The sequence below is a fragment of the Saimiri boliviensis genome, chromosome 10, assembly GCF_048565385.1.
Source record: "Saimiri boliviensis isolate mSaiBol1 chromosome 10, mSaiBol1.pri, whole genome shotgun sequence".
NCBI classification, from domain to species: Eukaryota; Metazoa; Chordata; class Mammalia; order Primates; family Cebidae; genus Saimiri; species Saimiri boliviensis.
In genome coordinates this window covers 9,304,754-9,329,788 of record NC_133458.1, presented here as the reverse complement: position 1 = coordinate 9,329,788, position 25,035 = coordinate 9,304,754, and the positions used below count along the sequence as shown (strand labels likewise).

At 45.6% G+C, this 25,035-nt stretch overlaps 1 protein-coding gene across 3 annotated transcripts; it reads right to left on the bottom strand.

Annotated features, from left to right (window-relative positions):
- Positions 1-243: 243 nt before the first annotated feature.
- Positions 244-24,191, bottom strand: ZNF786 (zinc finger protein 786). Of its 3 annotated transcripts, XM_039473014.2 has the most exons (4): positions 23,973-24,191; positions 11,031-11,157; positions 6,086-6,238; positions 244-3,974 (listed from the first exon to the last, which is right to left on the bottom strand). In XM_039473014.2, the coding sequence occupies exons 1-4, from the start codon at positions 23,988-23,990 to the stop codon at positions 1,912-1,914; spliced, it is 2,361 nt and encodes a 786-aa protein (XP_039328948.1). In that variant the 5' UTR covers positions 23,991-24,191; the 3' UTR covers positions 244-1,911. The 3 variants fall into 3 exon arrangements, with proteins under 3 accessions (XP_039328948.1, XP_074235047.1, XP_074235048.1); XM_074378946.1 differs by lacking the exon at positions 23,973-24,191 and having other exon boundaries at positions 11,031-13,111; XM_074378947.1 differs by lacking the exons at positions 6,086-6,238; positions 23,973-24,191 and having other exon boundaries at positions 11,031-13,112.
- Positions 24,192-25,035: the final 844 nt, after the last annotated feature.

Genomic DNA, 25,035 nt, shown 5'->3' with positions numbered 1-25,035 from the left:
GTGCCCAGCTGCTCTTTCTCTTTCATATAAAACCTTTTCCTTAAATATTTGGTTACATTTGCCTACTATTCATATTTAAGAATGCAGCAACAGAAAATTATGATCTCTGTGCAATTCACCATATAATTCTTTCACTGCAGAATATCTCTGGCCCAGTATTTCTCTGTTCAAAATATTGGATAGAAAATTGGTTGCGATATATTGTTTTGTAGTAATGTCTATTACAGTTTACTCATAATTCCATTTTCTTTCATTCTTCAGAATTTCAGGTCACCCTTTTTTTTTTTTTTTTTTTTTTTTTTTTTTTTTTTTTTGAGACAGAGTCTATCACCCAGGTCGGAGTACAATGGCATGATCTTGGCTCACTGCAACCTCCACCTCCCAGGTTCAAGAGATTCTCCTGCCTCAGTCTCCCCAGTAGCTGAGATTACAGGCATGCACCACCAGGCCTGGCTAATTTTTTTTTTATTTGTAGTAGAGACAGGGTTTTACTGTGTTGGGCAGGCTAGTTGTGAACTCTGACCTCAGGTGATCTGTCTGCCTCAGCCTCCCAAAGTGCTGGGATTACAGGTGTGAGCCACAGCGCCCAGCCAGGTCAGCCATCTTTTACATGAAACATGAACCCTCTGAAAATCAGTAATATTTGTACAGAGTACAACTCTGTTCCTAGTATATACACCATGAACACCCCACATTCACCTAATGTCACAAACAAGGCAGCCTTCACTTTTTCCCTGAAGTTGGACTTGTGTCATGTTTTTCTTTTGTTTATTTTGGCATCATGTTTATTTTTAACTCTCCACACTAAATGGCTGTAAGGCTTCTGATTATTTTGTCATAACTCAGCCATTTAGCCTCCAATTAAAGTAGCTCTCTTCTTCAAGTAGCATCTCTTTTAACTTTCAAATCTGTATCTCCTGCTCCAAACTCTTATCTAAGTTCTGATTCTGTACTTAGGGCTTCCAGGCTTATGTCTCTTCAAATGAAGTTAGCCAAATTTTGCTGAAACTATCAGCTTTTCCTTAGGGTGAATGATGCATAATCACTATGGAAGCAGTTAAGAAACTTCAGCATTCACATAAACAAACTAAGATTCAGGACAATGCATTTAATTGCTACCAGTTTACAAATAAATGAAAGAAAACCAAATCCAATAGCATATAAGGCCTGCAACAAAATTCACTGGATTTAACCCACAGTTTAAGATCACACTCTGAAAACAAAAAACAAACAAACAAACAAAAAAAAGTAGAATTAACATTTAATAGCCACCCCTCCTTTCAGCTTGAGAAAGGTACTGTAGGGATTTCCTTCTGTCTTAATTCAAGCTGGTATTTTTATAGTGGGCTTGGTATTTGGGCAAAAATTGCCACCGAAGATGGCAGGAAGAATAAAGATCTCTTTTGATCACTAGATAGGAAACATAAGTCTGGGCGCAGTGGCTCACGCCTCTAATCCCAGCACTTTGGGAGGCTGAGGTGGGTGGCTCACGAGGTCAGGAGTTTGAGACCAGCCTGAACAACATGGTGAAACCCCGTCTACTAAAAATACAAAATATTAGCCGGATGTGGTGGCAGGCATCTGTAATCCCAGCTGCTTGGGAGGCTAAGGCAGGAGAATTGCTTGAACCCGGGAGGAGGAGTTGCAGTGAGCCGAGATCGTGGCACTGCACTCCAGCCTGGGTGACAGAGCAAGACTCTGACTTAAAACAAAAAATAAAAAAAACAAGAAATTGGTGATTTTCCGAAGAGGAAATCCTTTGTGGTTCCTCATATTCCTAACTTGTATTACACTCTTGCTCAAGGAAGGACCCCTGCTCGTACAATCCATCTTCCAGCGGGCCTGGCTGCTGTTGCTGTGGATTCCCTGGCAATACCCATCTGCTCAATGATTTAGCTGTCCCACTCTGCCTCAACTCCAATCGGCCTCTATCATTGCAAACAGTTGGCTGAGCCTTTTCTTAATATCCAGCTCATCTGGAGCACGACAGGATTTTGTGTGCACTCTGATGTGTTCTGCAAGCTTAGATTTATAAATGAAGCCCTTCCCACAGTCGCCACAGGCAAAGGGCCTCTCGGGCCTGTGGATGCGCTGGTGCCTCAGCATGTGTCCCCTCTCCCGGAAGTTCTTGTCACACTCAGGACAGTGGAAAGGCCTCTCTCCTGTGTGCAGGCCCTGATGACTGAGCAGCTGCGCCTTCAGGCGGAAACTCTTGTCACACTTGGGACACTGAAAAGGCTTCTCTCCTGTGTGCGTCCTGATATGCTCGATGAGCTTCGAGTGTTTCACGAAGCCCTTGCCGCACTCACAGGAGAACGGCATCTCCCCGCTGTGCTGCAGCTGGTGGGCCTTCATGTCGGCCTTCACGCGATAGCGCTTGCCGCACTCCGGACACTGGAAGGGCCTCTCTCCCGTGTGCAGGCGCTGGTGGCTGAGCAGCTGTCCCTTCAGGCGGAAGCTCCTGTCGCACTCCGGGCACTGGAAGGGCCTCTCCCCGCTGTGCACACGCAAGTGCTCCGTGAGCTTGGACTGTCTGGTGAAGCCCTTGCCGCACTCCCCGCACGAGAACGGCCTCTCCTTGCTGTGCGTGTGCTGGTGGGCCTTCAGGATGCCCTTCAGGCGGAAGCGCTTGTCGCACTCCGGGCACTGGAAGGGCCTCTCCCCGCTGTGCACCCTCAGGTGCTCGCGGAGCTTGCACTGGTGGGTGAAGCCTCTGCCGCACTCGCTGCAGGAGAACGGCCTCTCCCCGCCGTGCCGCAGCCGGTGGGCTCTCAGCATGCTCTCCAGGCGGAAGCTCAACCCACATTCTGGGCACTGAAAGGGCTTCTCGTCCGTGTGCAGCCGCTGGTGCCGCAGCAGCTGTCCCCTCTGACGGAAGTTCCTGCCACACTGGGCACACCAGAAAGGCTTCTCCCCGCTGTGGACTCGAATGTGCTCCGCGAGTTTACACTGCTTGGCGAAGGCCTTGCCACACTTCCTGCAGGAGAACGGTCTCTCCCCACCGTGCGCGTGCTGGTGGACCTGCCGCAGGCGGCGCAGGCGGAAGCGCCCGGGGCAGTGCGGACACCGGAAGGGTATTTCTCCTGTGTGTGCCCTGCAGTGGCTGGCGAGCCTGGCGCTCATAGGGGAACGCTCGCCACATGCTGGGCAGGAGCAGGGCCCCTCCGCGCGGTGCTGCAGGGCCTCCGTGTCCCGCTCCTGGTGGCCATTCCCTTCCCTGGCCAGGCGCGAGCCTGGCTTCTGTCCTGAGTGCATACTGCTGGAGGCCCCACCGCCTTCTCTCCGGGAGGCCGGCCCCTCCCAGCTGTGCTGGCATCGGCAGGCCTGCGTGCTGTCTACCGGGAGAGAGAGCTGGCTGCACGGGGCGCACTGGGCAGGCTTCTGCCGGAGGCAGTGGCTGGGATAGGCCCGCTCCCAGCGGAAGCACATTTCACTGTCAGTGCCCTGGAAGGGGCCCCTTCCCGTGTGGGCCGCCAGATGGCGCAGCAGACATGGCTTCCGGCGGAAGCTCTTACCGCACGTGCCACAACGGAAGTGCTTCTGTGCCCAAAGGCAGCTCAGCGGCAGCTGCGTTTCTGCCCGCTTGTTGAGTTTCTCCCAGGCCCTAGGTAGCCGGTCCTTCGAGTGGCCCCTCTGGTGCATTACTAAATGGTTGTTCTCCCAACAGCTTTCCCCGCAGACAGGACAAGGGTGCTGGGTGCTCTCCCCAGCAGGGACATCCCGCAAACCAGGGAGATCCAGATTTCTGGGACCTGGGATTCCTTCTTTTTGGGCCAATTCACTGGGGCCACGGGCCAGTGGTGGAGGAGCCCTAGGGTCATGTCTCTGTGGGCTCCCAAGGGTGATGCCTTGGTCAGACCGGAAGGAAACAGCTTCCCTTTCTCCTAAAAGGGATCCAAAGGAACACTGGCTCTCAAGAGGATCTAACTGGAAATGGCTTTTAGTTTTTTCTGACTTCACAGCCTGCTGCCTTCCTGCAATTGAAAACAGAAATTCAGTCGGTATTCCTGTCCACTGCACGACTAACGATTCTCAGAGTCAAGTGATCCACAGAGTGTCTTGTGGTGGCCTGGGAACCCAGCTTCCACTGAGCTACCCAATCATACAGTGTGGTCTGTCTTATGGCCAAAGTGAGTTTGGTTGAGTCTGCTGAAACTAAACTGAACAGACATATCTTTTGATAATATTGAAAAATGGAAAATATAGGTTACAAATGTAGAGTGTAAGCTCTGGAATCAGACTGCCTGCTTTTGAATCCTATCTGTCCACTGTGTAACCTTTGTCAGGCTAATCTCTTTTGGCTTCAGCTCCTTCTGTAAAAACATGAAAACAAAAGTACGGCCGTAAGAATTAAATGAGCTAATGTGCATGAGGTGCTTGGCATGGTGGCTGGCATAGTGCATGCACTCTGTAAGTGCTGACTGCTGTCATGACTTCAGGAACATCAGATGTATCCCATTTTGACGTACAGACACACACGGAGTCCTGAGCTGAGGATGGCAGTAAGTTCCTATCAGAGCCCTGACTAATACCACAGTTACACGTGATCCTTGAGCCATCCTATCTCTAAGACTTGGCAGCAAGGGTTGGTCCTATTTCTCTCTCCCTAATCCCATTTCTGCCAATGTTTCAAGAAGGTTTCTTGGAAATAATAACTAATGGTAGAAAGTTAAGTAATTTGTGGGGGAAAACCTTCACTTTCGAAAGAAGCAGATTAAAACTATCTGACAAGATTTCTTGAAACGATGCTCCCATCTGACTTTTTCATTCTGTACTTTAAAACTGATTTAAGAATCCAAAAATCTCAGACTCTCTCATCATGACAAGAAATGAAAGAGAAGAGCTAAGGTTGAAGTATTCAAGTAGACAACAGTTTCTAGTTAGGAAGGAAGCCACATTAGTCACAAAAATCTGGATAACCATGGGCCAGGCATGGTGACTCATACCTATATTCCCAGCACTTTGGAAGGCTGAAGTGGGAGGACTGCTTGAGGCCAGGAGTTCGAGACTGCAGTGACCTATGGCCATGCCACTGCGCTCCAGCCTGGGTGACAGCCACATCCTGTGTCTTAAAAAAAAGAAATCTGGATAACCAGTTTCTGCTGAGTTCTTACTATACATCAATGCTCTCTTTCTTTACACACACACACACACACACACACATACACATATATATATATATATTTGAGACTGAGTCTTGCTCCATCACCCAGGCTGGAGTGCAGTGGCATAATCTCAGCTCACTGCAAGCTCTACCTCCCAGGTTTAGGTAATTCTCCTGCCTCAGCCTCCTAAGTAGCTGGGATTACAGGTGCCCACCACCACGGCCGGCTAATTTTTTTGTATTGATAGTAGAGAATGGGTTTCACCATGTTGTCCAAGCTAGTCTAGAACTTCTGACTTCAAATGATCCACCTGCCTTGGCATCTCAAAGTGCTGGGATTACAGGCTTGAGCCACCACACCTGGCCTAACACCATGTATATTAATCAAGTCAGTCCTGTAACATGGGTACTTTCATTTTATAGATGAGGCATTGAAATACTGAAAGGTTCAATAACTTGCCCAAAGTCACCAAGAAAAAGCAAGATCCAGACACAGGCTCCAGAACCCATATTCCTAACCATTACGCTTCACTGCCTTTATGTAGAATATAAGAATCATCAAACCTCAGATTGCCCAAACAGGATGTCAAGATCAGAGAAGGGAAACAAATCTAAATGCCATGTCTTAAGGTCAGGGCCCTGATTTCTTTTTTTTTTTTTTTTTTTTTTTTTTTTGAGACGGAGTTTCACTCTTGTTACCCAGGCTGGAGTGCAATGGCGCGATCTCGGCTCACCGCAACCTCCGCCTCCTGGGTTCAGGCAATTCTCCTGCCTCAGCCTCCTGAGTAGCTGGGATTACAGGCACATGCCACCATGCCCAGCTAATTTTTTTTGTATTTTTAGTAGAGACGGGGTTTCACCATGTTGACCAGGTTGGTCTTGATCTCTCGACCTTGTGATCCACCCGCCTCGGCCTCCCAAAGTGCTGGGATTACAGGCTTGAGCCACCGCGCCCGGCCGGCCTGATTTCTTAATACTCACCCCAAAACAGCTGTTCCTCAAAACCTGCCTCTAAATGCAAATCAACAGAGGAACAAATTATGTTTCCTGATTTCTGTGATTCTCTCCAGTTCCTGAAGGGCTCTTCCCCCTGTTCAATCCAGGATATTAGTTCTGGTTTTGGAAGTCCATCATCTGCACAAAGAAGTCAGACAGGGTAGTTTAGCTTCCTGACTCTAAAGCACACTAAGTTTCTCAATTTCTCAACATTCACTCCTGGGACAAAGAATGAGAACACATATCAAAAAACAAACACGTTTACACAAAGATGAGAAAACTGCCTACACATCCTAACAGTGCTTCCTTAGTCTGTCTGGGCATGTCAGAGCAGTTGTGTTTTAATTTTGTCATGGGCCCCATACATTTAGCAATGCTCTATTTTGTCCAAAAACAAAATGGCTAATGCTTATGTATATTATATATAATGTTTATATGTTTTATATATATATATATATATATATATATATATATATAAAATATATTTTTGAGACTGGGTCTCTATCCAGTTGCCAAGGCTGGAGTGCAGTGCTGCCAACATGGCTCACTGTAGCCTCAACTTCCTGGGCACAGATGATTCTTCAACTTCAGCCTCTTGAATAGTTGGGACTATAGGCATGCACCACCAGGCCAAGCTAATTTTTGCATTTTTAGTGGAGACAGGTTTCACCATGTTGCCCAGGCTGGTTTTGAATCCCTGTGCTCAAGCAATCTGCCTGCCTCAGCTTCCCAGAGTGCTAGGATTACAGGCATGAGCCACTGCACCCGGCCTTCAATATTCTTAATAGTGATTTAATAAGAGCCAAATCCTAGGGGTCCAATTTTAAAGCAAGTTGGTTATGGCAAAAATGTGGTCAAAAGGATTTTTAAAAATAATGCTTTCAGTTATTATTATTATTATTATTATTATTATTTTAGATAGGGTCTCACTCTGTCTCCCAGGCTGGAGTGCAGTGGCATCACAGCTTACTGCAGCCTCAACTTCCTGGGCTCCAGCGATCTGCCCATCTCAGCCTTCTGAGTAGCTGGGACTACAGGCAAGAGCCACCACGCCAGCTCATTTTTTTTATTAGTTTTTGAGATGGGGCTCTCACTGTGTTGCTCAGGCTAGCCTCAAACTCCTGGGCTCAAGTAGTCCTACCTTGGCCTCACAAAGTGCTGCAGTTACAGCGTGAGCCACCACACTTGGCCAGTGATTTAATTTATTAAAAGTATTTCTAGCACATGGAAAAGGAGAAAAATAGACAAAAATCTGGATGCCATCTAATTCTGTCAAATCCTACCATGCTGACACACTTCAGGTTTTTTGTTTTTGATAGGGTTTTGCTGTGTCTCCCAGGCTGAAGTGCAGTGGTACAATCATAGCTCACTGCAGCCTTGACCTCCTGGGCTCAAGCAATCCTCCTACCTCAGCCTCCTGATAGCTAGGACTACAGGCAGGAGTCCCCATGCTCAGCTAATTTTAAATTTTTTTGTAGGGACAGGGTCTCCCTAGATTGTCCAGGCTGGTCCTGAGATAAAGATATCCTCCCTTCCTTGGCCTCCCAAAGTGCTGGGATTAAAGGCATGAGCCACCACACCCAGCCTACTTCATGTTTTTCAAAGATATGAGACTTTACACAGTTTAAGCCCCCATATATCCCTCTCCAGAGGTAAGCACTACCCTGAATCTGGTGTGTATTATTCCTATGTATGTTCTTATTTCAAAATATATACATAAAAATGTATAAAATATTGCTGGGTTTAAACTTTATATAGACCATGCTACATCTTACTGCAACTTGCTGTTCTCTCCTCAAATTACATTTTCAAAATGTCTCCATTTTGGAACACTTGGCTTCATTTGTTTGATAGTCTTTGATTATATGAATATATCACAGTCTGTCTTTTTCTTCTGTTCCCTGGCATGCCTCTATGAATACACACATAAGCACTGACAGTTCCTGAAGTGACTTGCTGTATCATAGGATAAGCACGTCTTCAACTTTGCTGTATGTTACCAAATTGCTCTCCGAAGTGGCTGTGCTGACTGACAATCTCAATAGAGTAGGAATGTTCACTTTGCTTCACATCTTGACAATACACGATGCTATCAGATGTTTTTCTATCTCGAACATAGTACCGCATAATAAGTCATGCTATCTGATAGGACAATCACCTTCTATCTTGTTCCATAAGACTGTCTTCATTATTCTTGACTTGGTTCTCCCATGTTCTTTAGGATCAGCTTATCAAATTCCATGAAAAGCTCTATTGGGATTCTGACTGAACTTGCTTTGAATCTACAGATTGATTACGGGAGAGGATTCACAGAAGGCAGAAAGGTCCATGTAACTGACTGTTAGATTAAGATGGGGATTCTCCTAGCTAGCCACAGTGGCTCATGACTATAATCCCAGCAACTGGGGAGGCCAAGGAAGGTGGATCACTTGACCACAGGAATTTGAGACCAGCCTGGGCAACATGGCAAAACCCTGTTTCTACCAAAAATACAAAAAATGAGGCAGGCATGGTTGTGTGCACCTGTGGTTCCAGCTACTCAGGAGGCTGAGGTGGGAGATCTCTTGAGCCCAGGAGGTGGAGGTTGCAGTGAGCTGGGATCACACTGCTGCACTCCAGGCTGGGTGACACTGGGTGACAGTGAAACCCCATCTCAAAAAAAAAAAAAATAAAGATGATCATGATGATGGATAATCACAGGGATATGATGAAAGCATGAAAAAAAAGTTGTGGCCTAACAATGAAAACAGTGAAACAAATTAAAATGCAGTATAATTTTGTCTTTTTCTTTTTTTTTGAGACAGAGTCTCACTGTCACCCAGGCTGGAGTGCAGTGGCACAATACTCGTTCACTTTTTGGGTTCAGGTGATTTTCCTCCCTCAGCCTCCCAGGTATCTGGGATTATAGGCAGGCACCACCATGCCCAGCTAATTTTTGTATTTTTAGTAGAGACAGGGTTTCACCATGTTGGCCAGGCTGGTGTCAAACTCCTGACCTCAAGTGATCCACCCACCTAGGCCTCCCAAAGTGCTGGGATTACAGGCGTGAGCCACCACACCTGGTCAAAATGTAGCATAATTTTGAACAACTTATAAGAATGACAAAAAGGGAATCCATTTGATCTTGATGCCTGGAACATTCTTAACAGGTTGGCACAGGGTTAGTGACATAGAATTATATTTATGTTTCTATAGATTCATTTACTGCAACTGATTCTTCAGTAACAATGAAAATAATGTAATGTTTTCAGTTATATGTTTTAGAAACAATCCATAGACACAGCCTGTAAAACTTAACTATGCTAACAGAACAGAATATAAATAATAGAAACTTTGCAATATAAGGAAGTATGGCTGTCATGAACTGGCAGAAGAAATGAAGGGAAGTACTAGAGAACTAATTATCATTATGTACTGAAGGAGTCAAGAGACGAAATTGATGAAACACAAGCTAGATCTTTTTTTTTTTCCTTTTTTTTTTTTAAGAGATAGGGTCTATATTGCCCAGGCTGGAGTGCAGTGGCTATTCATAGGCACAATCCCACTATTGATCAGCACGGGAGTTTTAACCTGCTCTGTTTCCGACCTGGGCTGGTTCACCCCTCCTTAGGCAACCTGGTGGTCCCACACTCCCGCTCCCGGGAGGTCACCATATTGATTCCGAACTTAGTGTGGACACCCGATTGGCACAGCACACTACAGCCCAGAACTCCTGGGCTCAAGCAATCCTCCCACCTCAGCCTCCGGAGTAGCTGGGACTACAGGCACTCGCCACCACTCCCGGCACAAGCTAGAATCTTAAACATATTATTTTAAATTATAAAGCTGACCAACAGAGGCACAGAAAACTATCAAAAACTGGGGAAAAGAAGACAGAATAGTGTATAAGTGAGCTAATGCCTCATTTTTATAGTAATTAATGCTTTCTAAACTCAATAAATCAAGATAGTTAGTATAAGCATATTTGGATTGGAGGAAGCCACTTTAAGAACAAACAAAAATGGTTAAAAGTGATTGCCAGCCGGGCGCGGTGGCTCAAGCCTGTAATCCCAGCACTTTGGGAGGCCGAGGCGGGTGGATCACGAGGTCGAGAAATCGAGACCATCCTGGTCAACATGGTGAAACCCCGTCTCTACTAAAAATACAAAAAATTAGCTGGGCATGGTGGCGCGTGCCTGTAATCCCAGCTACTCAAGAGGCTGAGGCAGGAGAATTGCCTGAACCCAGGAGGCGGAGGTTGCGGTGAGCCGAGATCGCGCCATTGCACTCCAGCCTGGGCAACAAGAGCGAAACTCCGTCTCAAAAAAAAAAAAAAAAAAAAAAAAAGTGATTGCCTTCAGGTAGTTAACTGAATGTGGAGGTAAGAATGAAGCAGGAGACTCTCTGATCTTTCACTTGATGCTTCTCTGAACAGACTGATTTTTAAAAAATTATATTGATAAATAAAAAGAAATATAAAAACCAAATAAGCAAAAAGAACATCCAATACCATAACCAGGCAGAAACAGCTACTCTTAAAACACTTCCTTGTACGGCCTTCCAAAATAGGTTTTCTGAAGTATTTAGACTCCACTGTAAAAGTTGTGAGGTAGGAATATCCTAGGTTAAAGATATACAGGGTGCTTCAAGAATGTGTGCTAGGTGTGCTCCTATGTGGACGATCATGGCATCCTGACGGTAAGTCATGACTAAAGGCCCTTCATATATAATATTTAGTCACCCCATCACCTTACACTGCTCAAATATTCTCACGCGAACATCTACCCTTGAGTAAGGATTAACAATGTAGACAAAAGTATTAACAAAAGATTACAAAGTAAAAATATCCTTCTGAGAAATCTTGCTACCCAAGAAACAGGAGCATCAAGTGACTGTGACCCCTTACAGGATCCAGTTCCATGCCCTACCCACAAAGGTGAACAGGCCTTACCTAGAGAGATGAGAGTCTCATAATTGCTTCTCATCACATGCTTGTAAAGCTCCTTCTGCCATGCCTGTAGATCCTGCCATTCTTGCTCCGAGAAATAAATGGCAACATCCTCAAAAGTCAGAGGTAGCTGAAATTGTAGACATAAGACATATGCATTCATGATTGCTTCAAAACGACTCCAGCTCCTTCTCCTTGTTAATTTAAAAGACTTCTGCAGTGGACAACTGTTTTTCGTTGTTCAGCAGCTTCTTCCTGGAGAACTACTCCTTCCCAAACTCCAATCACATCATTCTGCTGTTAACCACTACACGCCCCCTCCATGTTTCATTATGTTTGTTCAAAGTATATGTACATATGTAAAGTATGGAATTTTTTTTACAAAAATGGGAACAAATCACTTTGTAGCTTCATTCACTTAATATGTCACAGATCTCTTTCTAAGTCAATAATATATATTGAGGCAAACTTATTTGTTTGGTAAAGTTGCATTAATATTCCACGAGTAGATACACCCCACTGATGGGACACATGTTGTTTGTTTGACTTATAAAATACAGTGTTCTCATGTGCTTCCTAGCTATCAGTGCTTTTACTTTTGCAGGTTAAGTCTAAAAAGGAGAACTACTAGCTGGGCATGGTGGCTCATGCCTGTAATTCCAGCACTTTGGGAGGCCAAGACAGGTGGTCACAAGGTCAGGAGATCAAGACCATCCTGGCCAACATGGTGAAACTCTGTTTCTACCAAAAATGCAAAAATTACCTGGGCGTAGTGGCAGACACCTGTAATCCCAGCTATTTGGGAGGCTGAGGCAGGAGAATCACTTGAACTAGGAGGCAGAGGCTTCAGTGAGCCGAGATCGTGCCACTGCCCACCAGCCTGGGAGACAGAGTGAGACTCTGCCTCAAAAAAAAAAAAAAAAGGAGAACTACTAAATCAAAGAGTATACACATCTTCAGTTTTAATAGATAACATTAGATTGTCTTCCAAAAGACAATTTATTTACACATTTACCCTTGCTACTAACATGAGACTTCTTGTTTTTTTTACACCTTTGTCAGTACAAGATGTTCTTAAACCTTATTTTTTGCCAATGTGGGGCAGCAAATTGTATTTCAGTGTTTTAATTTACATTAATATGTGAGGCTGGAAATCCTAGCCAGAGCAATCAGGCAAGAGAAAACCCTAAAGACTCCTCCAAAAGACTCTCTTAGATTTGACAAATGAATTCAGAAAAGTCTCAGGTTATAAAAAAAAAAATGTATATAAATCAGTAGCACTTCTATACACCAACGATGACCAAGCTGAGAAATCGAGAACTCAGTACCTTTTACAATGGCTGGAAACACAATAAAATACCTAGGCATACACTTGATACGGTTTGGCTGTGTGTCCCCACCCAAATCTCCTATTGAATGGTAATCCCCAGGATTAGAGGAGGGGCCTGGTGGGAGGCAACTCAATCATGGGGGGCAGACTTCCCTCTTGCTGTTCTCAGGATAGTGAGTTCTTACGAGATCTGCTTAGGAGAACTGCTTGAACCCAGGAGGCGGAGGTTGCAGTGAGCCGAGATCGTGCCATTGCACTCCAGCCTGGGTAACAAGAGTGAAACGCAGTCTCAAAAAAAAAAAAAAAGTGTAGCACTTCCCCCTTCACTCTCTGTCTCCTGCTCCAGCCATGTGAAGACTGTACCTGCTTCCCCTTTGCCTTCTGCCATGATTGTAAATTTCCCGAGGCCTCCCCAAGAAGCAGAAGACTAAATAGTTACCAGCAATTGGTTTTGAATTTTATTGCTTTTCTAAAAACTGCATTAGAAAAAATGCAACACACGAAAATTTGTTAGTATTGCTTAATATTTATGTTTATTATAGTTGACTTGGATAAATGGACACTTCCTGAGGTTCATAAGTAGGAGTATGTAAATTACATATTTGTTAGTTTAAAATACTCTAACTACATAAGCATACATCCCACTTTTTTTTTTTTTTTTTTTTTTTTGAGACGGAGTTTCACTCTTGTTACCCAGGCTGGAGTGCAATGGCGCGATCTCGGCTCACCACAACCTCCGCCTCCTGGGCTCAGGCAATTCAGGCAATTCTCCTGCCTCAGCCTCCTGAGTAGCTGGGATTACAGGCACGCGCCACCATGCCCAGCTAATTTTTTGTATTTTTAGTAGAGACGGGGTTTCACCATGTTGACCAGGATGGTCTCGATCTCTTGACCTTGTGATCCGCCCGCCTCAGCCTCCCAAAGTGCTGGGATTACAGGCTTGAGCCACCGTGCCCGGCCACATCCCACTTTTTATTGAACTGCAACTGTTATTGCTGTATGTCCTTATTTTCTAAGTGTATTAATCTTGTTTCAACTTTATTTTTGAGATGGAGTCTGGCTCTGTCGCCAGGCTGGAGTGCAGTGGTCAGATCTCGGCTTGGCTCACTGCAACCTCCAACCCCTTGGTTCAAGCTACTCTACTGCCTCAGCCTCCTGAAGAGCTAGGATTACAGGCATGTGTCACCAGACCCGGCTAATTTTTGTATTTTTAGTAGAGACAGGGTTTCACCATGTTGGTCAGGATGGTCTCGGTCTCCTGACCTTGTGATCTGCCCACCTTAGCCTCCCAAAGTGCTGGAATTGCAGGCGTGAGTCACCATGCCCAGCCTAATTTTTATTATTTCTTTACTTTTATTTTGAGACAGTCTCACTCTGTTGCCAAGGCTGAAGTGCAGTGGCATGATCTTAACTCACTGCATCCTCCGCTTCCCAATTCTCCTGCCTCTGCCTCCTAAGTAGCTGGGACTACCTGTGTGCACCACTGCCCTTTTTTTTTTGTATTTTTAGTAGAGATGGGGTTTTGCCATGTTGGCCAGACTGGTCTCCAACTCCTGACCTCAAGTGATCCATCCACCTCGGCCTCCCAAAGTACAGAGATTACAGATGTGAGCCATCGTGCTCAGCCTCTTCATCTTTTAATTTTTTTTTTTTTTTTTTGAGATGGAGTTTTGCTGTTTTGCCCAGACTGAAGCAGCACGATGTTGGCTCACTGCAACCTCCTCCTGCCAGGTTCAAGCAACTCTCCTGCCTCAGCCTCCCGAGTAGCTGGGATTATAGGTACCCATCATCATGCCCAGCTAATTTTTGTATTTTTAGGAGATGGAGTTCACCACATTGGCCAGGCTGGTCTCAAACTCCTGACCTCAGGAGATCCATTTGCCTTGGCCTCCCAAAGTGCTAGGATTACAGGCGTGAGCCACCAAGCCCAGCCAAAAGAAAAAAAAAATTTTTTTAATTGTAGGTTCAGGAGTACATGTGCAGGTTTGCTATACAGGCAAATTACGTGCTGTGGGGGTTTGGTGTGCAGATTGTTTCATCACCCAGGTAATAAGCATAGAACCGATAAGTAATTTTTCAGTCCTCATCCTCCTCCCAACCTCCACCTTCAAGTAGGCCCCATTGTTATTTCCTGCTTTGTAACCAGATGTTCTCAGTGTTTAGCGCCCCCTTAGGAGAACATGTGATACTATTTTTCCTGTATTACTTCACTTAGGATAATGGCCCCCAGCTCCATCCATCTTTCTGCAAAGGATACGATTTTCTTTGATGGCTGCATAGCATTCCATGGTGCATATGTACACTTTCTTTATCCAGTCTACCACTGATGGGCATTTAGGTTGACTCCACATCTTTGCTATTGTGAATAGTGCTGCAGTGAACATATGCATACATGTGTCTTCATGCAGAATAATTTATATTCCTTTGGGTATATATTCCTTTGGGTATAATGGGATTGCAGGGTCAAATGGCAATTATGGCCAGTTGCAGTGGCTCATGCCTGTAATCCCAGCACTTTGGGCAGCCGAGGCAGGCAGATCACCTGAGGTCAGGAGTTTGAGACCAGCCTGGCCAACATGGCAAAACCCCGTCTCTACTAAAAATACAAAATTAGCTGGTGTGGTGACGGGCACCTGTAATCCCAGCTATTTGGGAGGCTGAGGCAGGAAAATCGCTCAAACCCGGAGGCAGAGGTTGCAGTGAGCCGAGATGCACCACTGCACTCTAGCCTGGACAATAGAGTGAAACTCCATCTCAAAAAAAAAAAAAAAAAGTTAATTCTGCTTTGAGTTAAGAAATCACCAAACTGCTTTCCACAAAGGCTGAACTAATTTTCATTCTTACCAGCAGTGAATAAGTGTTCTTTTCTCTGTAACCTTGCCAGCATCTGTTTTTTTTTTTTTTTTTTGAAACTTTTTAATAGTACCCATTCTGACTGATATGAGATGGTACCTCATTGTGGCTTTGTCATTTTGGTTTTGATTTGTATTTCTCAAATGGTTAGTCATGCTGAGCATTTTTTCATATACTTGTTGGCCAGGTGTATGTCTTCCTTTGAGATGTGTCTGTTCATGTCCTTTGCCCACTTTTTAATCAGTTTTTTGCTTGTAATTTTAAGTTCCGTGTAGATTCTAGATATTTGACCTTTGTCATATGCATGGTTTGCAGATATCTCATTCGGTAGGGTCTGTTTACTCTGCTGATAGCTTCTTTTGCTATGTAGAAGCTCATTAGTTTAATTAGGTCCCATGTGTCAATTTTGTTTTCATTGCAATTACTTTTGGAGTCTTCATCACAAAATCTTTGCCAGGGCCTATGTCCAGAATGCTATTTCCTACATTATCTTCCAGGGTTTGTATAGTTTTAGGTTTTACATTTAAGTCCTTAATCTATGTTGACTTGATTTTTGTATATGGCATAAGGAATGGGCACAGTGTCAGTCTTCTGCATATGGCTGGCCAGTTATCCCAGCACCATTTGTTAAATAGGGAGTCATTTTTCCCACTGCTTTTGTTGACTTTGTAGAAGATCAGTGTCGGTGTGTGGCATTATTTCTGGACTCTCTATTCTGTTCCATTGGTCTATATGTCTGTTTTTGTACCAGTACCATGCTGTTTTGGTTACTGTAGCCTTGTAGTATAGTTTGAAATTGGGTAGTGAGATGTATCCAGCTTTGTTCATTTTGCCTAGGACTGCTTTTGCTATTTGGGCTCTTTTTTTGATTACATATGAATTTTATTTTATTTTTTACATATGAATTTTTAAAGTTTTTTCAGCCAGACACTAGCTCACACCTGTAATCCCAGTAATTTGGGAGGCCAAGGTAGATTAATTGCTTGAGCCCAGGAGTTTGAGACCAGTCTGGGCCAACAGAGCTAAACCTCATCTCTACCAAAACAATAATAAAACCCAGAAAAATTAGCAGGGCATGGTGGCACATGCCTGTAGTCCTAGCTACCCGAGAGTTTGAGGCAGGAGAACTGCTTGAGTCTGGGAGGCAGAGGTTGCAGCGTGCCTCTAAACTCCAGCCTGGGCAACACAGCAAAACCCTGCCTCAAAAATAGACAAACAACAGCTAGACACAATGGTTCACACCTGTAAGCCCAGCACTTTGGGAGACCAAGGTGGGCAGATCACCTGAGGTCAGAAGTTTGAGACCAGCCTGGCCAACATAGAGAAACCCCATCTCTGCTAAAAATATAAAAATTACTGGGCATGGTGGAGCATACCTGTAATCCCAGTTACTCAGGAGGCCGAGGCAGGAAAATTGCTTGAACCCAGGAGGCAGAGGTTGCAGTGGGCCAAAATCACACCACTGCACTCCAGCCTGGGCAACAAGAGCAAAGCTCCATCCAAAAAAAAAGAAGAAAAAGAAAGACAGAAGGGAAAGTAAGAAAGAAAGAAAAAGAAAGAAAGAAAGAAAGAAAGAAAGAAAGCAAGAAAGCAAGAAAGAAAGAAAGAAAGGGAGGAAGGGAGGGAGGGAGGGAGGAAGGAAGGAAGGAAGGAAAAGAAAAGAAAAGAAAGAGACAAACAACATAGCTTTTTTCCTAATTGTCACTGGTAGTTTGAGAGGAATGGCAATCTGGAAACTGCTTTGGGCAGTATGGCCATTTTAACAATATTGATTCTTCCTATCCATGAGCATGAAGTATTTTTCTCTTTCTTTGTGTTATCTCTGATTTCTTAGACTAGTGTTTTGTACTTCTTGTAAAGATCTTTCACCTCCTTGCTTAGCTGTATTCCCAGGTATTTGAGTCTTTTTGTGTCTATTGTGATTGGGACTACATTCTTGATTTGGCTTTCAGCTTGGATGCTGTTGGTGTATTGTAATGCTACTGATTTTTGTACACTGATTTTGTATTCTCAGACTTTGCTGAAGTTGTTTATCAGAACGAGGAGCGTCTGGGCACACCATGGGGTTTTTCTACATATAGAATCATAGAGTCTGCAGAAAAGGATAGTTTGACTTCCTCTATTTCTTTCTTTTTTTTTTTTTTTTTTTTTTTTTTTTTTTTTTGAGACAGAGTTTTGCTCTTGTTACCCAGGCTGGAGTGCAATGGCACGATCTCAGCTCACCACAACCTTCGCCTCCTGGGCTCAGACAATTCTCCTGCCTCAGCCTCCTGAGTAGCTGGGATTACAGGCACGCGCCACCATGCCCAGCTAGTTTTTTGTATTTTTAGTAGAGACAGGGTTTCACCATGTTGACCAGGATGGTCTCGATCTCTCGACCTTGTGATCCACCCCCCTCGGCCTCCCAAAGTGCTGGGATTACAGGCTTGAGCCACCGTGCCCGGCCTGACTTCCTCTATTTCTATTTGGATGCCTTTTATTTCTTTCTCTTGCTGGATTGCTCTTCCTAGGACTTCCCATCTTTTTGTTATATTCATTGTGAAATTTAGACTTGAGTTTTTAAAACTCAAATGCTTCCTCTGTATTTGTTTTAGTATGTTTAGTATTGCTATAAAGGAACACCAAGGTGGGGTAAATTTGAAAGAAAAGAGGTTTATTTGGGTCACAGTTCTGCAGGCTGTACAAGAAGCAAAGTTCTCAGATTGCTTCTGTTCATGGTGGAAGGTGAAGGGGTCTGGGCCCAGTGGCTCACACCTGTAATCCCAGCACTATGGGAGGCCAAGGTGGGTAGATCACCTGAGGACAGGACTTCAAGACTAGCCTGGCCAACATGGTAAAATCCTGGCTCTACTAAAAATACAAAAATTAGCCAGGCATGGTGGCAGGGGCCTGTAATCCCAGCTACTCAGGAGGTTGAGGCAGGAGAATCATTTCAACCCAGGAGGTGGAGGTTGCAGTGAGCTGAGATCACGCCATTGCATTCCAGCCTGGGAAACAAAGCAAGACTCTATCTCAAAAAAAAAAAAAAAAAAAAAAAGAGCTGACATGTGCAGAGATCATCACATGGTGAGAGGAAGCAAGACAAGGACACCAAGGGGTGGATGTGTTAGACTCTTTTTAACAAGCTCCCTCAGGAACTAACAGAGTATAGCATCAAGACATTCATGAAGGATCCACCCCCCATGACCTAAACACCTCCCATTAGGGCCCACTTTCAACATTGCAGATCCAATGTTGATATGAGGTTTGGGGACAAATATCCAAACTGCAGATGTAGCAACACTTAAATCAAATTCATTAAGTTTAATGAAATATAGTCATTTCTGCTATAATGCTTGTTTTGAAATGTGAATTTATTTCACCATGATTGCTGTATAAGGAGACAATATATTACAAAATTTTGCATTTGCTCATGTGCAATTTTGTCTATAAGAAACACTAGATTAGCCGGGCGCGGTGGCTCACGCCTGTAATCCCAACACTTTGGGAGGCCGAGGCAGGTGGATCACGAGGTCGAGAGATCGAGACCATCCTGGTCAACATGGTGAAACCCTGTCTCTACTAAAAATACAAAAAAATTAGCTGGGCATGGTGGCGCGTGCCTGTAATCCCAGCTACTCAGGAGGCTGAGGCAGGAGAATTGCCTGAACCCAGGAGGTGGAGGTTGCAGTGAGCCGAGATCGCGCCATTGCACTCCAGCCTGGGCAACAAGAGCGAAACTCCGTCTCAAAAAAAAAAAAAAAAAAAAAAAAAAGAAACACTAGATTAGTGGTTCTCAATCAGAACAATTTTGTCCCCTGGCGACATATTTTATTGTTATAATGGGGGGGGCAGCCTACTGGCATCTAGTGAGGAGCAGCTAAGAATACTGGTAAACATCCTACAATGTACAGGACAGCCCTCAAAACAGAAAATTATCCAGCACAGGATGTTAGTAGTGGCAAGGGTGAGAAACTTTGCGAACTACGTGAACAAACAGAACTGAGCTGCCTAGACATTCGTAAAATGCACACATGCAACACATTTCAAACATCAGATTACCCCGTGTTATGACCCCTGCCTATTCACCTCTGGGGTCACAACTTTCCACCTCATTCAAATATAGCTCACAAATTGCAACGTTTGTTATACCCACTTGCACAAGCACATTTCAGGTAGTTCTTTTAGGTTTGGCTTTTTTTTTTTTTTTTTTGAGATGGGGTCTCACTGTGTTGCCCCAGCCAGAGTGCAGTGGTGCCAATACAGTTCGCCATAACTTTGATCTCCTGGGCTCAAGTGATTCTCTCGCCTTAGCCTCCCGAGTAGCTGAGACCACAGGGATATGCCACCACGCCTGGCTAATTTTCTGTAGAGAGGGGTCTCACCATGTTGCCCATGGTATTTTTGTTGTGTGTGTGACTGATTCTCACTCTGTCACCCAGGCTGGAGTACAATGGTGCGATCTCAGCTCACTGTAACATCTGCCTATGAGGTTAAGTGATTCTCCTGCCTCAGCATCCCAAGCAGCTGGGATTACAAGTGCCCATCACCATGCTCAGCTATTTTTTGTATTTTTAGTAGAGACAGGGTTTCACCATGTTGGCCAGGCTGATCTGGAACTCCTGATCTCAGGTAATTTGCCTGCCTTGGCCTCCCAAAGTGTTGGGATTACAGGCGTGTGCCACTGCACCAGGCCTGCCCCGGCTTATTTCAGACAAACAACAGCTAGACAAACTGTTTTTAAGGCAATTAAGATTAGTTATTAATCATCGAAGTGCATAAAACTGCTTTTAGGTTCTACTCCTTTCTTGTTAACACTTCGCAGGTGAAAGTTTGAGTACTGCTTGCTTAACATTTCTCCCAATAAGCTCTGTGGTTTTTACTGTACAATTTTGCATAGTACTATGATTTTCAGAAATGCATATGCTGTATTATTGCAGAACTGAACGTATGTTTAAACTTCTGTGTTAAAGAACCCATTCTCTCCTCTTCTGATTAAAATTCCTTATTTTTACTAGTTTAAAGATCCAGAAAGTTACAGAGAAAACTATAACAAGCATCCTAGTAGTCCCCACTGATTTAACAAGTTTAACATTTTTCGTTTTGTTTTTTTGAGACGTCCTCTTCTCTGATTAAAATTCCTTATTTTTACTAGTTTAAAGATCCATAAAGTTACAGAGAAAACTATAACAAGCATCCTAGTAGTCCCCACTGATTTAATAAGTTTAACATTTTTCTTTTCTTTTTTTTTTTGAGACGGAGTTTCACTCTTGTTACCCAGGCTGGAGTGCAATGGCGCGATCTCGGCTCACCGCAACCTCTGCCTCCTGGGTTCAGGCAATTCTCCTGCCTCAGCCTCTTGAGTAGCTGGGATTACATGCATGCGCCACCACGCCCAGCTAATTTTTTGTATTTTTAGTAGAGACGGGGTTTCACCATGTTGACCAGGATGGTCTCGATCTCTTGACCTCATCATTCACCCGCCTCGGCCTCCCAAAGTGCTGGGATTACAGGCTTGAGCCACCGCACCTGGCCTCAACATTTTTCTTCAGAGTTCCTTTTAACGAAATAGAATGTAACAGATGAAACAGGTTCCTGTGGTTCCTCTCTTCAATCACTTTCTGGTATTGTCACATTCTCTTTCCTTTGTAAAGGCAAACATTATGATTAATATGGGAACTTTTTGCTTCATTTTAATATACATATGTATCAATAAATAATATTAGTGTCTTTTATACATAAATACTTTATTATACTGCAACCTGTATTCTTCCCTCAAAATCAACATTTTGAGATCTGACCCTGTTGATTATATATAGAGCTAATTTATTTTAATTTTGTATAGTGTTCCACTGTCTGAATGTTACAAGTTTGTTTGTTTTTGAGACGAGTCTCCTTGTGTCACCCAGGCTGGAGCATAATCTCAGCTCACTGCAACCTCCCCTTCCTGGTTTCAAGCAGTTCTCCCATCTCAGCCTTCCAAGTAGCTGGGACTAGAGGTATGTGCAGCCACACCTGGATAAATATTTTTGTATTTTAGTAAAGGCAGGGTTTCACCATATTAGTCAGGTTGGTCTCAAACTCCTGGCCTCAGGTGATATGCCTGCCTTGGCTTCTCAAAGTGTTGGGATTACAGGCGTAAACCACTGTGCCTGGCCTGAATGTCACCAGTTTTAAATCCATTCTTTTATTCATTAATCATTTCAGGTCTATAATTTCACTGTTTATATCCTTTACACACACACACACACACACACACACACACACACTCACTCTCTCTCTCTCTCTCTCTCTCTCTCTATATATATATATATATATATGTATGTATTTATGAGCGAAACTTCGCCTCCAAAAAATAACTGTATATACAGGCTGGAGTACAATGGCTTGATCTCGGCTCACTGCAACCTCTGTCTCCCCGGTTCAAGTGATTCTCCTGCCTGAGCCTCTCAGGTAGCTCAAATTATAGGAGCCTGACACCATGCCTGGCTACTTTTTGTATTTTTAGTAGAGATGGAGTTTCACCATGTTGGCCAGGCTGTCAAACTCCTGACCTCAGGTGGTCCACCCATCTAGGCCTCCCAAAGTGCTAGGATTACAGGCGTGAGCCACGGTGCCCGGCCCTATCCCCACATTTGTATTGGGTTACTTATCCTTTCATTTGTTGTATTTCCTTATATAACTTACATATTGATTATTGACTATGCAATTAAATACTTTGTCCTTGCCTGTGGCTTACTTTTAAATTTTATTTATGCTATCTTATACAGAAGTTTTCAATTTTAATGCAAATATAACAGTATTTTCTTAGGTCTCTTTACTTTTTGAGTCTTAAATTCTTTTCTATACTGAGATCACAGATGCTCTTGCCTGAACATCTCAAGTTCTTTTATGTTTAGATTTTTAATTCATCTAGCATGTTTTTTTTTTAATGGTATAAGATAGCAATTTATGTTTTTTCTTACCCCTCAAATGGAAAAGTCAGTGGTCCGAAGTCAGCTTTTGGGGTCTGTGTATTAGTTTCCTAGGACTGCTGTTTCTAAGTACCACAAACTGGGTGGCTTAACATAATAAAAATGTGTTCTTATAATTTCGTTGACTACAGAGTCTGAAATCAAGGTGCCAGCAAGGCCAGGTTCTCTCTGAAAAGCTCTAAGCCCTAGAGTCTATGGAAGAATCGGATCCCTATCTTCCCTTTAGCACATTGATATGCTTATGGATGTATGCATGTACTCTTTTTCTTTCCCTTTTTTTTTTTTTTTTTTTTTGAGACGGAGTTTCGATCTTGTTACCTAGGCTGGAGTGCAATGCTGCAATCTTGGCTCACCACAACCTCTGCCTCCTGGGTTCAAGCAATTCTCCCACCTCAGCCTCCCAAGTAGCTGGGACTACAGGCGTGCGCCACCATGCCCAGCTAATTTTTGTATTTTTAGTAGAAACGGGGTTTCACCATGTTGACCAGGATGGTCTCGATCTCCTGACCTCGTGATCCACCCGCCTCGGCCTCCCAAAGCGCTGGGATTATAGGCGTGAGCCAACGCGTCCGGCCTTCTTTTTCTTTTCTTTCTTTTGAGATGGAGTCTTACTCTGTTGCCCAGGCTGGAGTGCAATAGCATAATGTCGGTTCACTGAAACCTCCGCCTCCCAGATTCAAGTGATCCTCCTGCCTCCGCCCCTCTAATAGCTGGGATTACAGGCACATACCATCATGCCTGGCTAATTTTTGTATTTTTAGTAGAGACCGGGTTTTGCCATATTGGCCAGTCTGGTCTCCAACTCCTGACCTCAGGTGATTCACCCGCCTCTGCATCCCAAAGCGCTGGGATTATAGGAGTGAACCACCACCCCTGGCCACTCATTCATTCATTCATTCATTCATCTATTTATTTTGAGACGGAGTCTCACTCTTGTTATTCATTTATTTTGAGACAAAGTCTCACTCTTGTTGTCCAGGCTGGAATGCAATGGGGCGATCTCGGCTCACTGCAGCCTCTGCCTCCCGGGTTCAAGCGATTCTCCTGCCTCAGCCTCCCAAATAGCTGGGATTACAGGCGTGAGCTGCCACGCCCAGCTAATTTTTGTATTTTTAATTGACTTGGGGTTTTCACCATTTTGGCCAAGCTTGTCTCCAACTCCTGACCTCAAGTGATCCACCCGCCTCGGCCTCCCAAAGTGGTGGGATTACAGGCGTGAGCCACCAGGCCCAGCCTAATTCATTTAATAATCAGCAAAAATCCTCAACAGAAAAGTTTGCAAGATCAAAATACCCTCTAAACCTCGATTTTAAGAAACCACTAACTTAAATTTTTGTATCCTCTTCTCCTTCTAATTGTATCATCTTACACTCAACACAAACCACGTTAGAAAATACAGATTCTGAAACACCATTTCAACCTCTCGGAACCTAACATCTTTTGGAACGGCTGTTCTGACCTCGATGACTATAATGTAAAACTGGTTGACGGGTGACATCCACCTCTGGCCTCAGAGCTTTTATCCTCTCCGCCGTCTGCCAGCCTCGCCCAGGCTCCTCCCCGTTCCTAGGTCGGCCTCGGTCCACGCTCGGCTTTGTCAGGGGTTTGGCCAGAGACAAACCGCGGGAGCGGGGGCCACCAGCTCCCCGCAGGGCCCGGACTCCACACCCCCAAACGAAGCGGCCTGCAGACTCCGTCCGACCCGTGCACCGCAGCCGCCCACGGGGACCCCAGGACACGGGCTAGCCCGGAACCCGAGGACCCACCCCGACCCCGAAACCGGGCGTCCACACAGGCCAGCCCGCTTACCCGAGGCGGCTCCGCCATGGCCCCCGCCGTCCCGCCCGGCCCTGGCAACGCTGACCGTCCCCGGCAGCTCCGCGGGAACCAGCCCCACCGCGCACGGACTCCCCTTCCACTCCGTCCCAAGCCGACTCCTAGGGGCAGCCCGGGGGGCCCCCAATCGAAGCGCCGGCCAGGCGCGGTGCACGCTGGGACTCGGCGCCCGGCCTCGGCGGCCGCTCCGCCCCACAGCGCCCTCTGTGGGCGGGAGGAGCGCCGCCGCCCAGGGGTCGGGACTAGGAGGAGGGGTCTCCGGGCGCCCTCCGTGCCGGCCGCGGCAGTCCGGTCTTTGAGGGACCCTCGGACTCCCGGGATCTACATCGAGGGAGGCAGTCGCAGACGAGTTGAGGGAGCCTACGGATGGGGAAACGGAGGCACGTGGAGATGGAGAGAGCAGGGACAGGAAGATGCGCTCCACAGAAGCCAGACTGAGAGGCAGCGAGAGGGGGGCGTCCGGACTCCCAAAGCCGCCCCCGACTCAGGGATGAGCTCGAGGGCTTCGTCTGTGAGGGGGTCCCGGGAACGCAGCGAAGCCGGGCAGGGGGCAGGGGGCGGGAGGCGCGCTGCCCGCGGTGGCCCGGGGCGTCCGTCCCGCCGGGGACGTGGAGGCCCTGGGGTCCCCAGGCTTGTCCCGTCGGGGACGCGGAGGTGGGGTCCGCCCAGCACGGCCGGTCCCCGTGGGTCCAGCGCCCTTCTGGGCTCCCCCGGCCGCCACGCTCCCTCCTTGGCAGAGAACGGCCTCGGGCAGAGACCCCATGGGGAAGCCACCCCAGCTTCAGGGCCGCCTGCGGGACTCAGGGTCTCAGCGTGGCCCAGGGATGCGGGTCGGGCACCCCCGTCCTGGCGGGAAACAGACAGAGCGCGAGGAGAAGACGGAGGAAGCCATGACACGGGGCGTGAGAAACACGGGACGCAACAGGGGAGAGGTGGGAAGACGCAGGAGAAACCAGGGGAGACAGAAAGGAGGGAGAGGGTGAGGAAGGGGGTGGTGACTGTGCACAGAAAATCAGCCTCGCATTCTGTCCTGGTC